General features: G+C 46.0%; 1 protein-coding gene across 3 annotated transcripts in view; it reads right to left on the bottom strand.

The window, feature by feature from the left end:
- Positions 1 to 19,707, bottom strand: part of MCTP1 (multiple C2 and transmembrane domain containing 1) — a 2,466,151-nt gene that overhangs the window by 194,890 nt on the left and 2,251,554 nt on the right. For all 3 annotated transcript variants that reach the window (XM_078675397.1, XM_078675396.1, XM_078675394.1), the window contains one exon: positions 14,009 to 14,062. In XM_078675397.1, coding sequence (XP_078531523.1) covers positions 14,009 to 14,062 — 54 coding nt within the window. The remainder of the gene's footprint in view (positions 1 to 14,008; positions 14,063 to 19,707) is intronic.

Consider the following 19,707-nt stretch of genomic DNA (forward strand, 5'->3'; position numbering starts at 1 on the left):
TCTCCTCCTGTTCCTGAAATTCGTTTTTGTTGCTTTTAGGACTCTCTATTTTCTTCATCCTGCCAACCGGTGCTAAAGTGCTTGTGCTCACTCCCTTAAACATGAAACAACTTACATCCAACTGGCATATTTAATTTACTTACAAGTTCCCAGTAATGTGGTCCAGCATGTACCCAGGGCCTGTAAATTAAATGCTACTAGTGGGCCTGCATCACTTCTTGTACCACCAACTTAAATAGCCCTTTTATAACACGTGTGAGGCCTGCCATTGCAGCCTGTGTGCAGTTTTAAACTGCCATTCTGACCCAGCAAAAGAAACTTTTTTGCCAGACATCAACCTTCCTTTTAAATCCATACAAGTCACCCCTCGGATAAGCCCTAAACAGCTCCTAGGGCAGGGTGCAGTGTCCCTAAAAAATTGAACATGTACTTTTAAGTCTTACATGTCCTGGTAGTGAAAAATTCCTAAGTTATTTTTTCGCTACCGTAAGGTCTACCTCTCTCATAGGAAAGCACAAGGGTTACCTTATTTTTTAAAAATAATATTTTTCTTTTGCAAAGGATTCAAACACAAGTATGTATACAAATGGTGATAACCAATTACATATTTTTTCCATTTCCATTTCATTTTTTCTAGAGGAATGGTAGCCATACAACAATACTTCATCAGCAAAATAACTGAAGATAAACTAAATATCGTATTACATTTAATAAGTGAAAACTTTTGATTGGGAGCAGGTAGGAATATCATGTTTCCACTCAAATGAATTGTAATTTTATACCTTGTTTAATGGTAAAGTCAGGTTTCAAGTTGCAATTCTGAAAATGTTACTTTTAGAAAGTTAAACATCAACTGAATACCCAAGCTGATAATTATTTAGTCAACTCATTTTTTTCTAAAAGATCAAGTAATTTAATTATATTCTTCTGATTTTAGATTTTTTTTAGTATTTTCAAATAATTTAACATACATACTACACGTATCCTTTAGACAACATTTGTAAGTCATTCACAGTATTTACAGCCCATCGTTTTTTTATGAAGAAACAACATTTGTTGCTAAATGAAATGAAAAAAGTAGTTCTCCAAATGTAAGCAGTGGAAGGATACAAATCAGCCAATCAAAAGGATCCTAAACAGACAATGCTATAAGGGATGGACAAACATGAAAAGATGAAGGCAATCTGTTAAATGAGAAGAAAGCAAATGAGGGTGATTTTAAAGCCAACCAATGATAAGCAATGGGCGATTGTAAGCCCACTATAAGTTCACAATAGGTCTTTCGCAACCAGACAGCTGGCACTGTCCGCAGGTGAGACATAACAAGGAGCAGTTGAAAAGCAAGTTTGGGAGGAGTATGCTAGGTATTTGCACGTTTGAGGTAGTAACTTATCTGACACAAATGCACACTGACTCAAGGTAAACAGGTTTCCCATAATGTATCCTTAACTAATATTTGATTATTTGGTGGAGTAGCAAGGATATATTCTAGGAAAATAGAATCATTGTGCAAGTAACAGTGTGCACAGCATTTCAGTCAAATGATACAACGAACTTCAAAGTCCAAACCAAGTTTATAAAATAACAGATTTCATAAAACCACAACATCTAAATTGAATATGTTAGTGAAAATGTATCAATTATTAAAATGTCTTCCCCCCCAAAAAAACGAATTAACCAATTGTTAGTGAACTGCTGAGGCTTTTAAACCCCAGTGCTGAACACTTGTTTGATGGCTTACTTTCTACAAAAAGTGTCTAGATCTACGTCCTTTTTTTCCCACACGTTAGGATTCTAAAGGTGTCCCAGGTTTATGGATTCTCTTGAGGGAATTAAGAAAATATCCAACATATAACAATTTTGATTTTTTTTTTTTTTTTAAATCTCTTTTATTAATATAAAAGGTGGTGCACTCAGTGAGAACGATACATATATTCGTCATAGTCAGGTTTACATAACATTAAAACAGAATCATAATCAGTAACATTCCCGTTATGACACAATCACAATTTGTCTGTCTAAATCCTACTCTTGTAGGTCCATACATCAAATATATATTACCAATAGTGCTCAATATGTCAAGTAGCAGTGCTATGGTGCCCAACCTACGAAACTGTTGTGTAACATTTTAAGAAACATTCCCCCCCCATATCCCAACTTGGTGTCATCACTTCTAATTAGGTCGCATACTTCTCCTTACCCAACCACGCTCCTTCGCCCTTGTGTCTGGACACATTGCCACGAACCCATCACTCCAGCACAATTAGTATCGAAAAGCATAATCCCCCGTCTCAGCCATCACTCCTCCTCCCCCTCAGAATCCAGGTCATCATCCTCCGGTAAGGGCTCACAGATTTCCCCCCTATAAACATTCCAGTTTGTCCACACTTTGTTCCATTTTTTGGGGGCAGCCCGAAGGACATACACAGCTCTTTCCGTGACCATTAGGAAGTCCATGTTTTCAGCCCATTTGTCCACAGTGGGCACGTCCGGAGCCCCCCATTTCTTTGCAAGATCACGTTTTGCTACTGTCATGGCAAGTGTGGCCCAGATGATACCATATCTGTTCAGGTCAGTGGGGTCCCAAATGTTCAGAAGGCATTTACGCGGGTCTGGCATAGTGGAAATCTTAAGTGTCTGGGATATGGTGCGCATTACCCGTGCCCAGTACCCCTGTATTTTGGGGCAGTCCCAGAGTGTGTGGAACAGTGTTCCCTCCTCCCCGCAACCTCTCAAGCAAAAGGGAGTGGGCGCTCTGTGTATTTTGTGGAGCAGCGTCCTGGTGTAGTAAATGCGATGTAAGATTTTTAGTTGCACCAGTCTAAATTTGGCCGAAATGCCTATTTCCCTCGGAGAAGCCAAGGCCTCATTCCACTCCGAGTCATCCATCATACCTATCTCCCCCTCCCATCTTTCCTTAAGTTTTGCCGTGGGGTCTTTTAAGTTGTTGATTAATTTTTTGTAAGTGAGGGACGTGGCGCTCTGTTGCATATACTCCGTTAACAGTCTGTCTTCAAGCGGCGAGGATTCCGGCAGAGCAGTGCCCTGCGGTACCGCTTGGAGCAGTGCGTGTCTAATTTGGACATAACGAAACGTTTCAGTGGGTCTGAGGTCATAGTGCTGTTGAAGTTGCGAGAATGGTACCACTGTGTCCCTGTCCCAAAGGTCCCCCACCGTGGAGATACCTATTTGGTCCCATTGTGTGAAACCCTTGCATGTTCTAAGGTTGCCCAGTGATTTCGTGTCCCACAGTGGTGTCATTTTGGTTATCCTGCCTGTCCAGCCCAGTCGTGCCTGTGCTGTATGCCAAAGGGTGGCAGTGTGTCGTGTCGGGCCGCGCAGACGTTTAAGTCGCGGTTTACTATACAGTACCGACAGCATGGAATCTGTCCCCAATTGCGCCCAATCTGCCTTGTATGCCGGGTCGTGTCTCGGGGCGTGGATCCATTGGTTAATTATTTTAAGTTGAGCCGCCCAGTAATACATCTGAATGTTGGGAAGTGCTATTCCCCCCTCATACCAACTTTTAACCAATTTGTCATAGGCTATTCGCGCTGTACCATTGCTCCAGAGGAGAGCGGAGACCAACGCCGCAATCTGTGAGAAGTAGCGTGGAGGGACAAGATGCGGGGTGTTTTCCAGCACATACAGAAATCTGGGGAGTGCCATCATCTTGAATAAGGCTGCGCGCCCCAAGAGGGTGAGGGGCAGGGTCGCCCAGTGTTTAACATCAGCTCGCAGTCGGTCTAGTGGTGGTTTTAGGTTGCTAGTGAAGAAATCTGTTTCAGAGGGCACAATGATAATGCCCAAGTATCTGAAGGAGGTTACCGGCTCCGCCAGAGGGCAGTCGGTCGGTAGTTCCGGCGCCGGGCCCTTCAGTGTGTAGATTATGGATTTTGACCAGTTAAGGGTATAGCCCGAAGTCGCCCCATGAGTGTTGCAAATGTCCAGAAGGGCTGGGATGCCGTTATCAGGGTCGACCATGTAAATGAGCATATCGTCGGCATAAAGGGAGACCTTGTCTTCCCAACCCTCCTCCCACTGAATGCCTCTAAACAAGGGCGTGCGTCTGATCAGGATAGCTAAAGGCTCGAGCACTAATGCGAAAAGCAGGGGCGATAGAGGGCACCCCTGTCGAGTACCTCTGCTCAACGGGAACGTCGGGGAGATGTGGCCATTAGATACCACCTGTGCCACTGGATTAGTATATAGTAGCCGTATCCAGGCTATATATTTCGATCCAAAGCCCATACGTGCGAGCACCTCGAAGAGGTATTCCCATTCCACTAGGTCGAAAGCCATTTTCGCATCTAGGGAAAGGATCACTGCCCTCTCAGTGAGAAGGTGTGATCTCGCCATCACCCCATGAACCCTCCTGAGGTTCAGTGCCGTGCTCCTATGGGGCATAAAGCCTGACTGGTCGGGGTGGATCAGGGTACTCAAGTGTGGCATCAGGCGGCTGGCCAGAAGTTTAGCCAGTATTTTGGCTTCCACATTTAACAATGATATCGGGCGATATGAGGTACAGTCTTCCGGGGGTTTACCTGGTTTAGGTATAGCCACGATCGTGGCCGTACGTTGATCCAATGGCAGTTCAGCCCGTTCCCTACTGTCCAGGTACATGTCCCGCAGGGGACCACTGAGGTCTGACGCCATCGACTTATACCATTCCACCGGAAGTCCGTTAGGTCCCAGGGCTTTGCCCGATTGTAGTGAATGTATCGCCAATTGGATTTCTTCTTCTGAAGGATCTGCTTCTAACTCTTGTGCAGCCTCCGGCTGTATGCCGGGGAGGACAATGTCCTCCAGCGACGCCGCCGCCAGTTGGGTATATTGTGTGGAAATGACGTGCCAAAGCGTGCACTATGTCTTCTGGGTGTGTTATTACGCGGCCGTCAGTACTAATGAGCCTCCTAATTCCCCTCGCGCCTCCCTCTCTCCTATCCAGCCACGCCAGCATTTTCCCCGCCTTGTCGCCCACTTCATAAATCCTATGTTTGGTGTTTGCCATGTAGCCCTTCTCGGTCATTCTCAGGTATGCCTGGTACTGCTGCTGTCGTAATTTTAGCGTGTGTGTCCTAGCCGGGGAAGGGTCCGCCATGTGCGCCGTGTTGGCATCGTGGAGTGCTAATTCTAGTTCTGTGAGCTCCTTCCGGGAATCACGCTTGTGCCCCGTAATAGCTGTAATTGCCACCCCTCGCAGGACGGCCTTGTAGGCCTCCCATAGAATCGACGGGGAGGACACTGAGCCACCATTCTCCGCAAAGTATTGTGTCGTTGCTAGTTTCAATTTTCGTCTCAATTTAGGAATCTTTAGATAATTCGGATAAATGGGGTAGGTCCTCGCGCATTTTTGTTCCCCAGTAGTAAGGGTGAGAGTGACTGGCGAGTGGTCAGATATACCCCTGGGTAGAATGTCGATCGTGTCAACCGTGCCCAATCCCCCCCCCCGGAACAAAAAGTAGTCAATGCGAGACAGGCTATTGTGGACTGCAGAGTAAAAGGTGTACTGGGTTGCTGTGGGATGTAAATGTCGCCATATATCTACAATGCCCAACGCTTCTAAAAATTCAGGAAGAGGTGAAGGTCCCCTTGAGCGGGCTCTAGTGGGAAAGGCGTCCAACGCCGAGTCCATGATGGCATTCAGGTCCCCCCCAATGATTGTGTCACCCTCAGGAAGGTCCAGCAGGAATTTACCCAGTGCAGGTAACGTCACGGAGTGTAGTGCCGGGGGAATGTAGACTGATATCACATTAATCGGTTTACCCTCCCATTGGCCATGTATCGCTGCGAAGCACCCCTGGTCGTCTGTAGTGTGGTGCGTGAGTAGAAAGGGTGACGATTTCTTCAGAAGTATTCCCGTCCCCCTGGACCCTGAAGTGAAATCTGCATGCGTCGCCATCTTGTATCCGCGCCTATCAAGCGCTTTGCATGTTGTACCCGTAAGGTGTGTTTCCTGGAGCAGAACCAAATCTGGGCCCTGTCGTTTAATAGCCTGCAGCACCAGGCCCCTCTTTATTTTGTCACCCAACCCCCTGACGTTCCATGTGAGCATGCGCAGAGGGGGCACTCCCACCGTTACTGCGGCATTTCCAGCGGGTGGTGGCTGAAGTAAATTAGCCATGGGATCGTGGCGAGAGTATCATCAGCAATGTGTTGGTGACCAGCGTGATGATAACGAGGAGCATGCTATGGCCCAGGGTGGCTCCAGAGCGTGTGTAGTGAGCGATGCTGTCAAGGAGCGTGCCGCCACCTAGGATGGATGCATGATATGTGAAGTGAGTGATGACTAGAACCAAAAACGTGTACATAAAGAACAAGAACAAGAACAACCTAAGTCCTCTTCCCTCCCACCTCCCTGCTCCCCTGCACCACGGACAATACCCCGCCCGCATCCCCAACTTGGCAGAGTGCTTAATCCCGTCCCCAACTATCTTACTTGCACGTGGAGTTGGTGAGTCCCCTACAGGCACCGGCCGATGCCTACCCTACTCAGCTCCGCCAACTCCAGAGTTCAATATGTTCCAAAGACGTGAACGGGTCGGCAATGCTTTACTCAAATGTCAGCCGGCTGTCCTGAATCAAATGGGTCTCTTTCCAAATCCGATCCCAGTTCTGCGTCACCTTCCCCGCGGGAAGGATTCACGGGCCTCTGCTCCGTCGGTCCGCCGCTGTGGTGATCTTGTCGGTCTCTCCGTGGGCGCCGGGGATGCCCCACCTGTCGCCATCCGTCGAGCCAGTCTCGTGCCACCTCCGGGTTGTCGAAGAACCAAGCCTTTCCCTCGGCCACAATCCGCAGTTTGGCGGGGAACAGCATCGAGTATTGCAGGTCTTTATCTCGCAGGGCCTTTTTGATCTCAGTGAAGGACTTCCGGCGCCTGGCCACCTCTGCCGTATAGTCCGGAAAGAAGGCCAGAGTCGAGTTCTGGATTTTTACAGGCGGTGAATTCCTGGCCGTCTGTAGGATTGCGTCTCTGTCTCTAAAATTAAAAAGCCTGGCCAGTACAGGTCTCGGCGTGGCCCCAGGTTTGGGCGTTCCGCCAGGTACTCGGTGTGCCCTTTCGACTGAGAAAAAGTTAGATAGGCCTTTCGGTCGCAGTTCATTTTTGATAAGGTCCTCGACGTATAAGTCCATCGCACCCTTCCCCTCTGTTTCCGGTAGGCCAAGGATGCGTATGTTGTTCCTCCTGGAGCGTCCTTCTTGGTCGTCGAGCTTTTCCTGTAGTTGTTTATTGACTTTTTCCATGCGCTCCATTGCTGCTTGCAAGTCTGAAGTGTCTTCCACCAGCGCTTTCGTTACCACTTCAACCTGGGACACCCTTTCCGACATTTTCTGGAGGTCCGCCCGCAATAGGGTAACTTCTGAGGAGATGGACCCCACCGTCGTCTGCACCGCCGTGAGGGTTCTCATTACATCTTCCAGAGTCACTTTTTTGGCCCCTTCCGCGTCCGGAGGAGAGCCCGCAGAATGCCGCCCACTCGCCTGGGAGTGTCCGTGTTGTGAGTAGGCGAATTTATCTAGTTTAGCCTGTGTCGAGGTGCTCCTAGTCCCCTTACCCGCCATGGCGTGGAATTTCTGGATTACGGGGGGGGCCGAGTATAGCGGCCCCTGTGGCACCACAATTCAACTAGCCGCGGGGCTGATTCCGCAGGTCCGGGGCGGGGTATACAATCAGGTCTGTCCGAGCCGGTGTCAGGACCCCAGACCGCTCCACACAACGTCCTCAGCTATAGACCGGACTGTAGATATCGTGCCCAGTAGAATGTCTTTCACCCGGTCCAACCACTGCCTGGTCAGAGAGTGCCTCGTCAGCGTGGTACAGAGGTCGGCCCTCTCACTTGTTTAGAGAGCGCTTGTGCTGAATGATCATATAGTGCAGGGCCAAGCGGCTATTAAAGTGCAATTGTGTCGGAGCGGTGGCAAGCCCCTCACCCCAGAGCCGGTTGATGCGCCTCAGCAGCTATGGCACGGCGTCTTCAGTGCGGGAGGTGTCGCGCGTTTTCCAGGCGCTAGTCCCTTCCGGCCAGATTCACTGCGGGCAAACGTGTCAGGAGCCAGGGGCTTAGGGTATTTTTCTTCCCCCGTCAACCATCGGTGGGAAGTCAAGTACAGGCGCTCCCACACAGAGACGTCACCTCCCTCAGTGCGAGCCGTCCGGCCTCAGGAGAACTGTGCCGGCCGTGCACCCAAGATGGCGGCCGCCGGCGTTGCAGGGTCGCGGACTGCGTACTCTGTAGATCTCACCTCCAGTCCGCCTAGTCCAGTAGTTCAGGGTGCCGCTGTTACCCAGGGGCTGCCAGGTGTAACGTGCAGGGTCGGAGAGACCCTCGCCGATGAACCACAAGGAGGGGGGGGAGGGCGGGGGGCGTCCACTCCGCCGAGTCCGGACAGGGCGCACTTCCGCCGGGACCCCCTCCGCACGCAAGGCCGGTGCCTCCAGGCAGGCGCAGGCCGCAGGTCGGGAGTGGTGAACGGAGCAGTTCCCGGTCTCCGATTTGCTTCGGGATCGGACCGGAGTGTGCCGCACAGGTTCTGGAGTCAGCGCCACTACTTCGGGCAGGCGATGGAACGGATATATGAAGGATTGTACTTAAGGGCCGTTATGCTGCGGGGAGCTCCCGGATCAGGCTGCCACCATGCTCGGCAGTTGGCCACGCCCCCCAATTTTGATTTTTTTTTAAAGGAATGGGAAAAAGTGCTGTGAAAGAAAGTGTACAGTTTTTAAAAAAAATTTGCAACAACAGGAAGCTTACTGTGCTAAGAATATCATTTTCAAGCTTTCAGAAACAGGCAGAGCTGTGGAAAAAAATATTTTTATTTAAAACTGATTTTGCATTTTTGTAAGTGGTAGTCATTATTTCCCTATTTTTATGGGTTCTATCTATTTGTAGTTCTCGACAACATTCTAAATTCAGAAAGGTCTTTTGTGTAGCTCACCCAAGATCCTAAAGAAAGTAACCGCTGCAATAAAAAGATATGTAAAAAAACATAGGGAAAAAAGAAATAGGAGGCAATGTTGTCATCTGTAATATTTTTATATGATGCTGATTTACAAAATTACTATACCATTATGCCTATCAGACCATTCTGGCTGCATGTAATATAGCATTTGTTGATTGCCTAAAAACATGAGATACCCAGAGCAGCTGCGGCCGGTAGTGGGAGTACTTGCTGGGCGGTGACGTGGGGAGGGGGAGGGGCAGGGTGGGGGGTAGTAATGTATGGATTGCGGACCTTAACAGGTAACTAAACATATAAATAAATAAAACGAATTTCGTTGCGTGCACTGCATCACCAAATGCGATGCTGTGCGCGCAGCAAAATCTGTTTTATATATTTATATGTTTACTTACCTGTTAAGGTCCGTAATCCATACATTACTATCCCCACCCTGCCCCTCCCCCTCCCCACGTCACCGCCCGGCAGGTACTCCCACTACCGGCCGCGGCTGACCCAGAGCCAACAACTGAGCTACAGCTTATAATGATATTTCATTGTATACCAATCATGCATCAATTCATAAAGTAAATTGTAATTGATGAAAAATGGGTATGAGGAAAACCTATGCATGCTTTAAATGTGCCCTAGATACTGAGCTTTGGAATAGTGGTTATTCGTACATCTCTGTAGGAGTTACTCATTGTGAAAACAAACTTAAAATCTGCCTGTATCATGTTTATATGCTGCTATTTAATGGAGTGTTAGTAATCTCATATGTAATCCTGAATGTAGTAACCATTCAATCAAAGATGGATGTCATTTTATATTAGCTTGAAGCTTCCTGTAACACTAAGTATATTTGTAGATGTTTGGGGTATTATTAGACCCGGAAGCCATAGGGCTGGGAGATGAACCTTAAACATTTTCGTAAGTATTTTATATATGGATGATGTCTTCTGCTCGAGCCCACTTGGAGGTTACTGGAGGAGAAGATCCTGGCTGCCAAGAGGGGAACCTACCAAACCTATACATTTCTGAAAACCAGCTATCCAGTGATGTCCTGGGTGGTGTGTCTTGCATGAATTCCCCTACATTGATCCCCCTTCGTTTTTTACCCAGAATGCCAGGCAAATGTAATACGCTGTCAAATATCATGCCTTTCCTCACATTTCTGTAAGGGAAAGTTTAGCAATTACTAGGGAGCCACAACATTTCTAGCATCAAATGTTCCTACACTTCTCCTCATAAAAACAGTACCCCAATTGTGTGCCTGAACATATCGCCCATAGGAAAGGCCTCAAAATGCAATGTGGCAACATCAAGTTTGCACCTGGAGAATGTACCCATTTTGACGATATAGGTAGCAGAGGTATCTTGGCTTGGGTGCAAGTTAATCTGTATCCGGTTAAACCATCATGGCTTTCCCAGTCACTGCAGGTTGTTTAAGTCCTTGCAGACCCAAGAAGAAGGCATCTTGAGGCACTCTAGAACCTGTAAATAATTTAGTACGGTGCACAGTATTTGTTAAAGTATTTTGTTTGGAGCCATTTTAGTACCTGTCCCAGGGTTGATGTCTTGATATTTACTAGAAATGAGATCAGAAAGTGACAAACCCAGACCTCTCCATCTTCCAACCTGGCCCTGTTGACAAATCTGGCATTTGTTGGCGGGCTTCAATTTTGTCTTAAAGTAAAACTCCTGCAAAATCTAGTTCTAGTCAGAAACTGCTGTATTACTGCAGTGTGCTTATTAGGTACTAACCATAGTTACATGTTTGCTATGTACCAATATTGCTGTGTTGAGATCTGTTAGAAAGGCATGGTCCTATCGTTTCACTTCTACGGATTGCAGTTTCATGCAGCATGGCCAGCCTGCTCCGTCCTCGCCACACATGGTACAAAAGTGCTTTGAGTGTGCATGCATATATACATACACAGTGACCCGTGAGTTACAAACTCCTCTTTTTATGTCCATCCCATCCCCACTCTTGGTCCTCTGTTAAATTGCTTAGAATACTGAAGATGCCGGAATACCCAAACGTACCTTGTCAGTTCCCACTAAGCAATGGGAAATCTTCTGCAGGTGGTCAAAAATGTAAAATAAAAAAATATAAATTCTACAACCTAATTGACACACAAGAACTGGTGGGATTTTACGTTAATAAGGTGCACTTATGAAAGCAGAAAGTCTGCTAGTGTGGTGGAATTTCCCCATTTGCAGGTTTAGAGTTAATGGTGAGGTTGGTAGCATATCAGTACAGCTGGCCATGCACAATGAAATAAACACCTGCAAACGTAACTTTTTTGGTATTTGGAATCATTTTGCAGGTAATTTCCCGCTAAGGAAGACTACATTAAATTACTCCTATGAGAGATAGGATGGTGCTACATTGATTCTACTTTAGGCAGGTGCCATACTGCTCCAGCACAATAGTCGACAAAAGTGCCCAAATTTGGCACGAATGGCCTTAAACATGGCTGTGTTGCTAGAGGATAGGGAATGTACAAAATACAAAACCTATTTTTGAGTGGGGCTCTGAAATACGTTGTACCAAAGCAGCTTTTCCAAAATTGGAAAGGTTTGATAACACTCCATATTTTCCCAAAGGAGAAAAAAGTTACCTGTTCAGATGCATATTTAAACATCATTTACACCAACAGAATTTTCCACGTTGTTCAAATAAATTCACATGATAACGATTACTCGTGATGTTAGAGTTGACTTCCTTAATGTAAGAGGGTGTTGTGATAATGATGGTGTATAGTAACATATAGTTGTGATTTCAATTAAAAGACTTAAACATGAAAAACAGATAAATTTTAGTATATTTACAAAGAGGGAATAACTAGAATACTAGATATTTCTACAGAGCATCCGTTCACCTACATATATCACGGCCCAAGCTTGAGAAAGTCAAAACATCCTAGATCAAGATTAGCAGCCTAGCAACCTGAGAACTTACATTGCAGAGGCTTGCTTTGAGTGTGTGGGTGGGCCACTGGGTGTAGTGCTAGGGCTTGAGGTTCCAGCAGTGCCCATTCTTATCCAACTGCTACAAGCTACCAGGGCCGGACTGGGAACAGAAGCTGGCCCTGGCAAACTGCTCAGCTGCCACTCCCTGCGGTGAGGGGGAGTGCAGCCGAGCAGTTTGCAAGGGGCGGTCTCGCCCGATTTTGCTACTGGGGGCCGTTATTGCTAACCCCGGTAACAAAAACGGCCCCCCCAGGGGCCCAAAACTTGCCCCCACCCTAGCTGCCTACCGGGGAAATGCCCAGTGCCCGTTATGTTCAGTCCGGCCCTGCAAGCTACGACTCCATTGAGTAGCCGCACGCTTTATAAGTGCCCAGCAACATAACATAACTATTTGGGCACATGAAACTCAAATGTCCACAAAGTAATGGATACATAGCCAATCGTGCTGGAACCCGGCTCTTCGCGGCTCCTCACTGTAAAGCATTTTGAGTGTGCAGCGGCCGTTGCATGTGTCCTGATGTCAGCAGACTCCACTTATCTCCAAGGGTGGTGATTCTCTGGGTTGGCCAAGAACATGCTATAGGCTCAAGCAAGCTGCTGAAATTAGATGTCATCTGGTTTCCACTCTATTCCAGCACTGTCCAAAAGAAGATATGTCCATATATATTTTTTTCCCTTATATGGTCCTTTGTTGGAGCTTGATCATACAACTTGGTGGTGGCACCACTTGCTACCAGCACCGCTCTCTGATCGAAACTACTATCAAGCAGTGATAGTGAGGGCTGTTTTTTATGAACTAGAATGGCAGGCTTCACTGAGACTAGATACCCACACATTTTTAAACACCTACTTAAGGAGGAGGTGTGTCCTGGCCACTGGGGTAGTTACGCGACAGCTATATAACCCGGCATTTGATGGAGCCCTGCTTTGATGTTTCCTCATCAGCAGGGAGGTGCTGCAATATTTATTATACATGCTTCCTGACAGTGTATGTGCACCTGCAACTATAGTACAGTTCTTAAGGGCCAAGACACGTTTACCATTGTCATGAAAAATAAATCTGTGGGTTTACTCCTGTCCTTCATGAGCAAGCCCAGCCTCTCATTGCCCTCCTCTCTCCAAACACATCGCATACTTTTTTCAAATACTATTTTTCCTGATCCATAGAGCCCATCTCTTCTTACTGTTGGGCTTCATTTCTTTCCTTGGCTGCCTCCCCATTGTCACAACCCCTGACCCCGCATTGTGGTTGTTGCTTGCTGTGTGGTTCCTTGGCTTGCAAAAACAACTTTTTATTTCCAACAGTTTCTAAAAACTTCTTAAAAACATATCTAAATCACCAACTGTACCTCTCGTGGTCGTATGATATGTATTCATTTTGTTCGATTGCCGAACACGCTTTTTTAAGTTACCTCATGATTGCATGTATCATTTCTTTTCTTGCCTAGGGGTAAGGTGCCCTGAAGTGACCTCCTAGATGCTTGTTGGCATGGTATAAAATATGCACAAATAAAATACAACACATTACCCACACAACTTGATAATTCTGTAAACAATAGTGGTATTGACTTGCTTAACTGTCTGGAGAATCATACTAAGACTTTCCACAAAAGCAAATCACCAAACAGAATGCCAATGATCACAGAGGAAGTACCCGTTTTCCATTTTAGGATGCACACTAAATAAATATAAACAAAGGCTCGTCTTCCGTTAGAACGCAGCTTGTTATTTTTGCACCATTTTTCCTTCTCAAGTACACAGCTATTTGTTAAACCTAAGACAGGACAAATTTTTGTCCTTCAAAAAATTGTTGTCACTGCAGTTATCTTCACCACAGCCATCAAATCCCAAACAGGCCGAATTATTTTTGTTCCTGGCAAGAAATATTTGACCCAGCTCTGGACAAAAAAGAAAAGGATTTATTGCCTTCTATCCCTTCGTGCAACATTCAACGGCATTGTTAGGATGATAAACAGCTCTGTCCAATTTTCTGGGCTAAAACACTTCAACTCCTTTTTTTAACTGTCTGTAAAAACAGTGTCAAGTCTAAATTCTCCCATCCCTTGGTACCCAAGTGCTAGGAAAGATAATTACCTTGTCATCTCTGTCATCCTCTTCCTCCTCGCCCTCTAGCATGTCCTCCACTACCTGCAGACAGAAACAGGAGTAGGTGTCATTGATTTAAAAAGGAGAGAAGTTGTGCTCTTGTCACCTGTAAACCGCTTTCAGGAGAAAATTTTATCTATATCAGTAATAGGCACACAGTAAAACACATACACATAATACACAAGGGTTGCTTTTACCTCTAAAACCGTGAAACTCAAGGAAGGGTTGTTTTTAAGTTACCTAAATCAGGAAATATAGGGCACCTCTAGAAACAGGAATGAGGCCACCATATCTGTACATATTTGTATTTATAGTATCGATTAAGTGAGTAGCATCATGACATTAGTGTGGGAACATAGACTGGCGTAGAAGATGATTTGCGATTAATTGTACAAGGCAATTAGAACCTTACATTTAATATTAACAATCTTCATATATGGCAGTCAAAGTGTATTCCAATAACAAATTATTTAGAACAAGTATACTAATAAACACACAGTCACACATGTGTTATATTAGTGTAAAGGTCACATTTGAATGTATTACCGCAGTACAACAAAACGGACATGAGAAAAATACATTTTACTACCTCGCAGATTGCATGTAACAATTACTTTATACAATGAAACAACATCACAATGTCTCTTCAATGTGGTTTGCCATGCCGCGCATACTTACCCACTGGCACCCTTGTATTGAATAACTCTCTTGCTAAAAGAAGTATACATCAAACAATAGCTTGGCATAAACTATATATGCAGATGCACAGATTATAATATGCTCTTTCTTATCTTTGTTGAGGGAGGGGAGAGGAAGGGCATCTTGACTCACTCAAGGCTATGCCTTTCTTAAGTCATGGCCCCTCCCCACTCTCAATAATGGTACTAAATTGTATATTACACTCTGCACATCTACATATACATTATATAACTAATATGTATGTAATACATGAGATCATAAGCTATGCGTACGGGGTGTAATGTTTAGTCAGTTCACTAAATTATAACAGTGAAATATTTCATAATTTTTTTTTAAACATTAGCATGTGTACAAATCCAACACACAACTATAACATTATTTTAACTGCTGATAACGTTAATTTAACTGTAGGGGGTTCAAGAAATGTCTGGGGTTGTTTTTAATACAAATTAAGGTCTTAGCACCTCATCTAAACATAAAACCACTGTAACCTATGTTTTTTTTCATAATAACTACAATATGTGGTTTGTGCAGTGAGAATATATTACCCATAGTTAGGATAGTGTTTCCATGAGGAAATGCCTTTTTGTGTTGCTAATAATGTTGGCGCTATTTGACCAATATCCACAAAACTTTCCAATATTGTGTTTATTTTTGACTCATTTGCACATGGAAAGTCTCGAGGTGATCCGTCAAGACGGGGCTGAGAAAAAGGGGGAAACACATTTTCCCCATTCATTTTTTCCTAGGAAGTTTAGAAACAGCTACAGCCCGAACCACTGTATGGATTTACATCAAATCTGGCAGAAAGCTAGAGCTTGGTCCAGAAAGAGTGCTTTTTGTGTTTCGGTGTAAATCGTTCAGTAGTTTTGAAGAAATAAAGGCTGAGAAAAATTGTATCATTCATGCCGCGGAGGATCCGCATATCCAACAGTTCCCCTACTGTGATCTGACTAACTGCCACCATCTCAACCAGGAAGTAGTGGCAGCAATCTTAGGACTTGGGACTCATTCCCCTTAGGCCTGGGGCCAAAAATATAAAGTGTGAGGTCTGTCACTTATTTTATTAAACACCCCCCCTTCCCCGGGGTGGGCCAGAACCCGTGCGGGGCGACGCATGGTTTTTGAGGGGGAGAGTGGGAGTGTGGTCCCCCTCTCTGAGCCCAACAAGTCCCAGAGTACCCTATGCCCCAGGGCTGCCATTTTAATAAAGGGCAGAGGGCACGTGACCTCCCTCCCCAAGCCTGATAGGGCCCTGGGGACCCTATCCCCTGGTGCCAAAATCCTTAAAAAAGGGGAAGGGGCCAAGGGACACTCCTCCCTGTGCCTTAAAGAGACCCTGGGGACCCATCCCCAGGAACGTAATTAAAACAGAAGTGGGGGTCATGCGGTCCCTCTCCCAGAGTCTTTAATGGCCTCAGGGTCCCCAGCCCCTTGGGCCGCCTCACTTACTGTGTCCCAGGGAGCCCATCGCCAGGCCACAGTAGTTTCCCTGCCATCACCGGTGCGGGCAGGGAATTGTGTTTTCTCCCATCTGGCGGGAGCCATTTTCAAATCTCCTGTCAAATGGGAGCAAACACTAAGTCTGCTCCCAGCCGGCGCCAGCTTTGAAAATGCTCCTGTCAGCTGGGAGCAGACTTGTGCTCTGTTTCCCTGCCTTGTAAAAACATGTTGCTCTTGCCTGGAGGGAGCACCTCAAATGCAGCCGCTCCCCCCAATGCCGGCTCCCGCACCATGCGAAGAGCCAGCTGGGGCTGCGGAGTACCTGGGGCTCCCCCTGCAGCCAACATCGTTGTGCTTGGTGGGTGCCTTGGTGTGCATCAACCTATTATAAAGACAGGCCCCGGGGAATGAGATTCCCGGGGCCAAAATTGGCTTGGGGAGGGAGTTCACGTGGCCTCTCTCTCCTTTTCAAAATGATACAGCCCCGGGGTAAGGGGTACCAGGAGCCTAAAAAGGCTCACAGAGGGGGCTGCATGACTCTCTCCCCTTTTATTTATATTTCAGTCCCGGAGCTGGAGTCCTAGTGCCTAATTAGGCTTGCGGGGCACATTCCCCCCTCCCTCCATTAAGTACTCCACCCCAGGGAATATGGTCAGTTCCGGGGCACCATAAGGCTTGGGGGAGTGGCGTTTGCATGGCTCCCCTCCCCTTTTATTTAAATTTCTGCTCCAGGGTTGGGGTCACCGGGACCAACTAGACTCAGTGAGTGGGGCAGCATGAGCCCTCCCTTTATTAATTACTGAGTCCCAGGAGATGGGGTCTCTGGGGCCTAATAAGGCTTAGGAGAGGGGGACCACATGGTCCTCTGGCAAACCCCGCTGCACATGGCCGAAGGTCCTGCTCATGGGGTAGGCTGCCTTTGGGAGGGTTGGCCAACTCCCACCACGCACCGCACAGCATGGAGTTTGCTGCATAATAGAGGTTGGCTTCAGGCTGTGCTGCCAACGCACCCCATACACGGCCAAAGGCCATGCACGGCGGAGGGTGGATTTAAACACGGTAATAAAAATTTTCTTTGCGCTAAAATTAACTCTAGAAAGTTACTGAAAAAAGCAAAGGTTAAAGTACAGTTATAGTTAGGTGAAATGTTCAATAACAATGTAATCTTTTAAACTCCAAAAACTACCAAACTTCACCAGTTATAGTTATCTCAAGTAAATATAATTTGCGTCCTCGCCACGCACTGCTAATTACCCCAACATATTAAATCACATGATTTCTGCTGTGATATCATTGATAATCTCACTGCAACGTTTGCAATACATTTATTGATGAGGAAACTGTGCATGGAAGGGGGCTAAAAGGCTCGGGAAGGCCTTTTTATTTACATTTCGGCCTCAAGGGATGGGGACCTAGGGGCCTAAATAGGCTCAGCCCCCCCTCCATTTCTTAATTACTCAACCCTGGGGATGGGTTCCCGGGCCTAATATGTCTCGGGGAGGGGGCCGCATGGGGCCTCTCCTTTTTTTTATTATATTTGCACCCAGGTGATGGGGTCCTCGGGCCCAAGAAGGCTTGGGGAGGAAGGCTGCAAACCTTGATCTCCTGTTTATTTGTATCTAGCCCCGAGGGGATGGGGTCCCCAAGGCCTAATAAGGCTCAAGTAAGGTGGTTGTGTGGTCCCCTTACCCTTTTTTATTCACTTTATCCCTGGGGGATGGGGTTCCCGGGGCCTGTTAAGGTTTGAGGAGGGGGGCTGCACACCTTCCTCCCCTTAATATATATATGTTTTGGTTCCAGGGATTGGAGTCCTACACCGCTTGCCAAAGGTTTCCACAGCGAGGGGTTGGCTGCAGGCCAGGCCATTCAGCAACCAACCACTATGAACAGCCGAAGGCCATGCACGGGGGGTTGGATTTACATATGGTAATTAAATATTACTTTACGTAAAAAAGAAACCTGGAAATTCACTGAAAAAACAAAGGTTAAAGTAACGGTATTGTTAGGCGAAACATTCAGTAACAAAGAAACGTTTTAAACTCTAAAAACCACAGACATTTACCAGTTATAGTTATCTCAAGTAACTATAACTTGTGTCCTAAGGTAACTATAACTCACACCCTCGCCATGCACTGCTAATTACCCCACATATTACATCACTCATGACATCTTCGAAGACATCATTGATAATATCACTGTAACATTTGCAATGAAATTATTGATGAGAAAATTGGGCAAGGCAGGGGGGGGCGCGAGTTATAGTTCCCTTAGGACACGAGTTATAGTTACTTGAGATAACTATAACTGGTAAATTTCTGTGGTTTTCAGAGTTGAAAACATTATGTTGTTACTGACCATTAAACCTAATTATGTTACTTTAACTATTGTTTTTTCTAGTGAGAGTGTATGTGTGTACACACACACGCATACCCATACACAGACACACACACACACACACACACACAAACACCCACACACACACACACACACACACACACACACACACACACACACCTACCTACCTACCTCAAGGGCTAACAATGCCGGATCAGGTCAGATGTGTTGGTCCTTGAAAGTGAAAAGGTGGACCTTCAATGCAAAAAAAGAATATAGGAAGGGAAGGGTCAGCCCAAAAATAACTCAGTAAAATATTCCAGTGGAAGGGTGACAATAGTTGAAGAGGCCTGAACTTGGGTGGGATACAAGGTGGTTTGGGGACAGAAAGGTAATTGAATTTGTGGAATGCTGTGCCTCTGTTAGGATATAGTAGGAGAGGTTCTGGAAGATACGGATGGGTACAGTGCTGTATAATAACTGAAAGAAAATAATTAGGAGTTATAGAGTGCTGTAGGAGTGGCTAATTGCTAACCAATTCAGTAGCCTTAGAAAAAAATGGCTATATGTTGTGGGAGGTTGATAGAGGATGAGCTGTGAAGTTGGTAGTTTTGTTAAGAACGCTGCAATTGGATTGACCAGGAGGCTGATGTCAAGCTCAAGCTTAGTAATACAGGTGTTGAGTAGGGATTTAGCAGTGTTAACTGGAAGACAAGAGCACATTTTCCACTGAAACAGAGTTTGAGGAGTAGACTTGATAACAAATGCCTGCCTCATTATGGAGTAAAATTTTACTCTCATATTCTGGGTAAGTGGAAATGTTTTTACTGTATCAGGAAAGAGATGGAGGAATCCAGATGAGCCTGGGTAAAGAATGATGAAATGTAGAATATTTCAGTCTTGGAGAAGCTAAGACTGAGGAGAGGAAGGCCATCAGTGTCTAAAGGTATCAGGCAGTATGAGATTTTTAGATTGGGAGTGGAGGTAAAAAATAAAGGGAAGGGATGGTGATGTTAATGCTGTTGTCAAATAGGTAATATGAAAAGCTTAAGCGGAGGTAATGTCACCAAACAAGGTGGTATAAATAGAAAAAAAGATGTCACAAATGACTAAGGCTGGAGAGGTGCCCAGTGCTAGGTGAGTGAGCCAAAAGTCTGGGAAGCATCTGGAGACAAAGAAGGAGTGATTGCAGGGATATGGGTAACCACTGT

This window comes from Lissotriton helveticus, chromosome 2_1 (genome assembly GCF_964261635.1).
Source record: "Lissotriton helveticus chromosome 2_1, aLisHel1.1, whole genome shotgun sequence".
In the NCBI taxonomy this organism is placed as follows: Eukaryota; Metazoa; Chordata; class Amphibia; order Caudata; family Salamandridae; genus Lissotriton; species Lissotriton helveticus.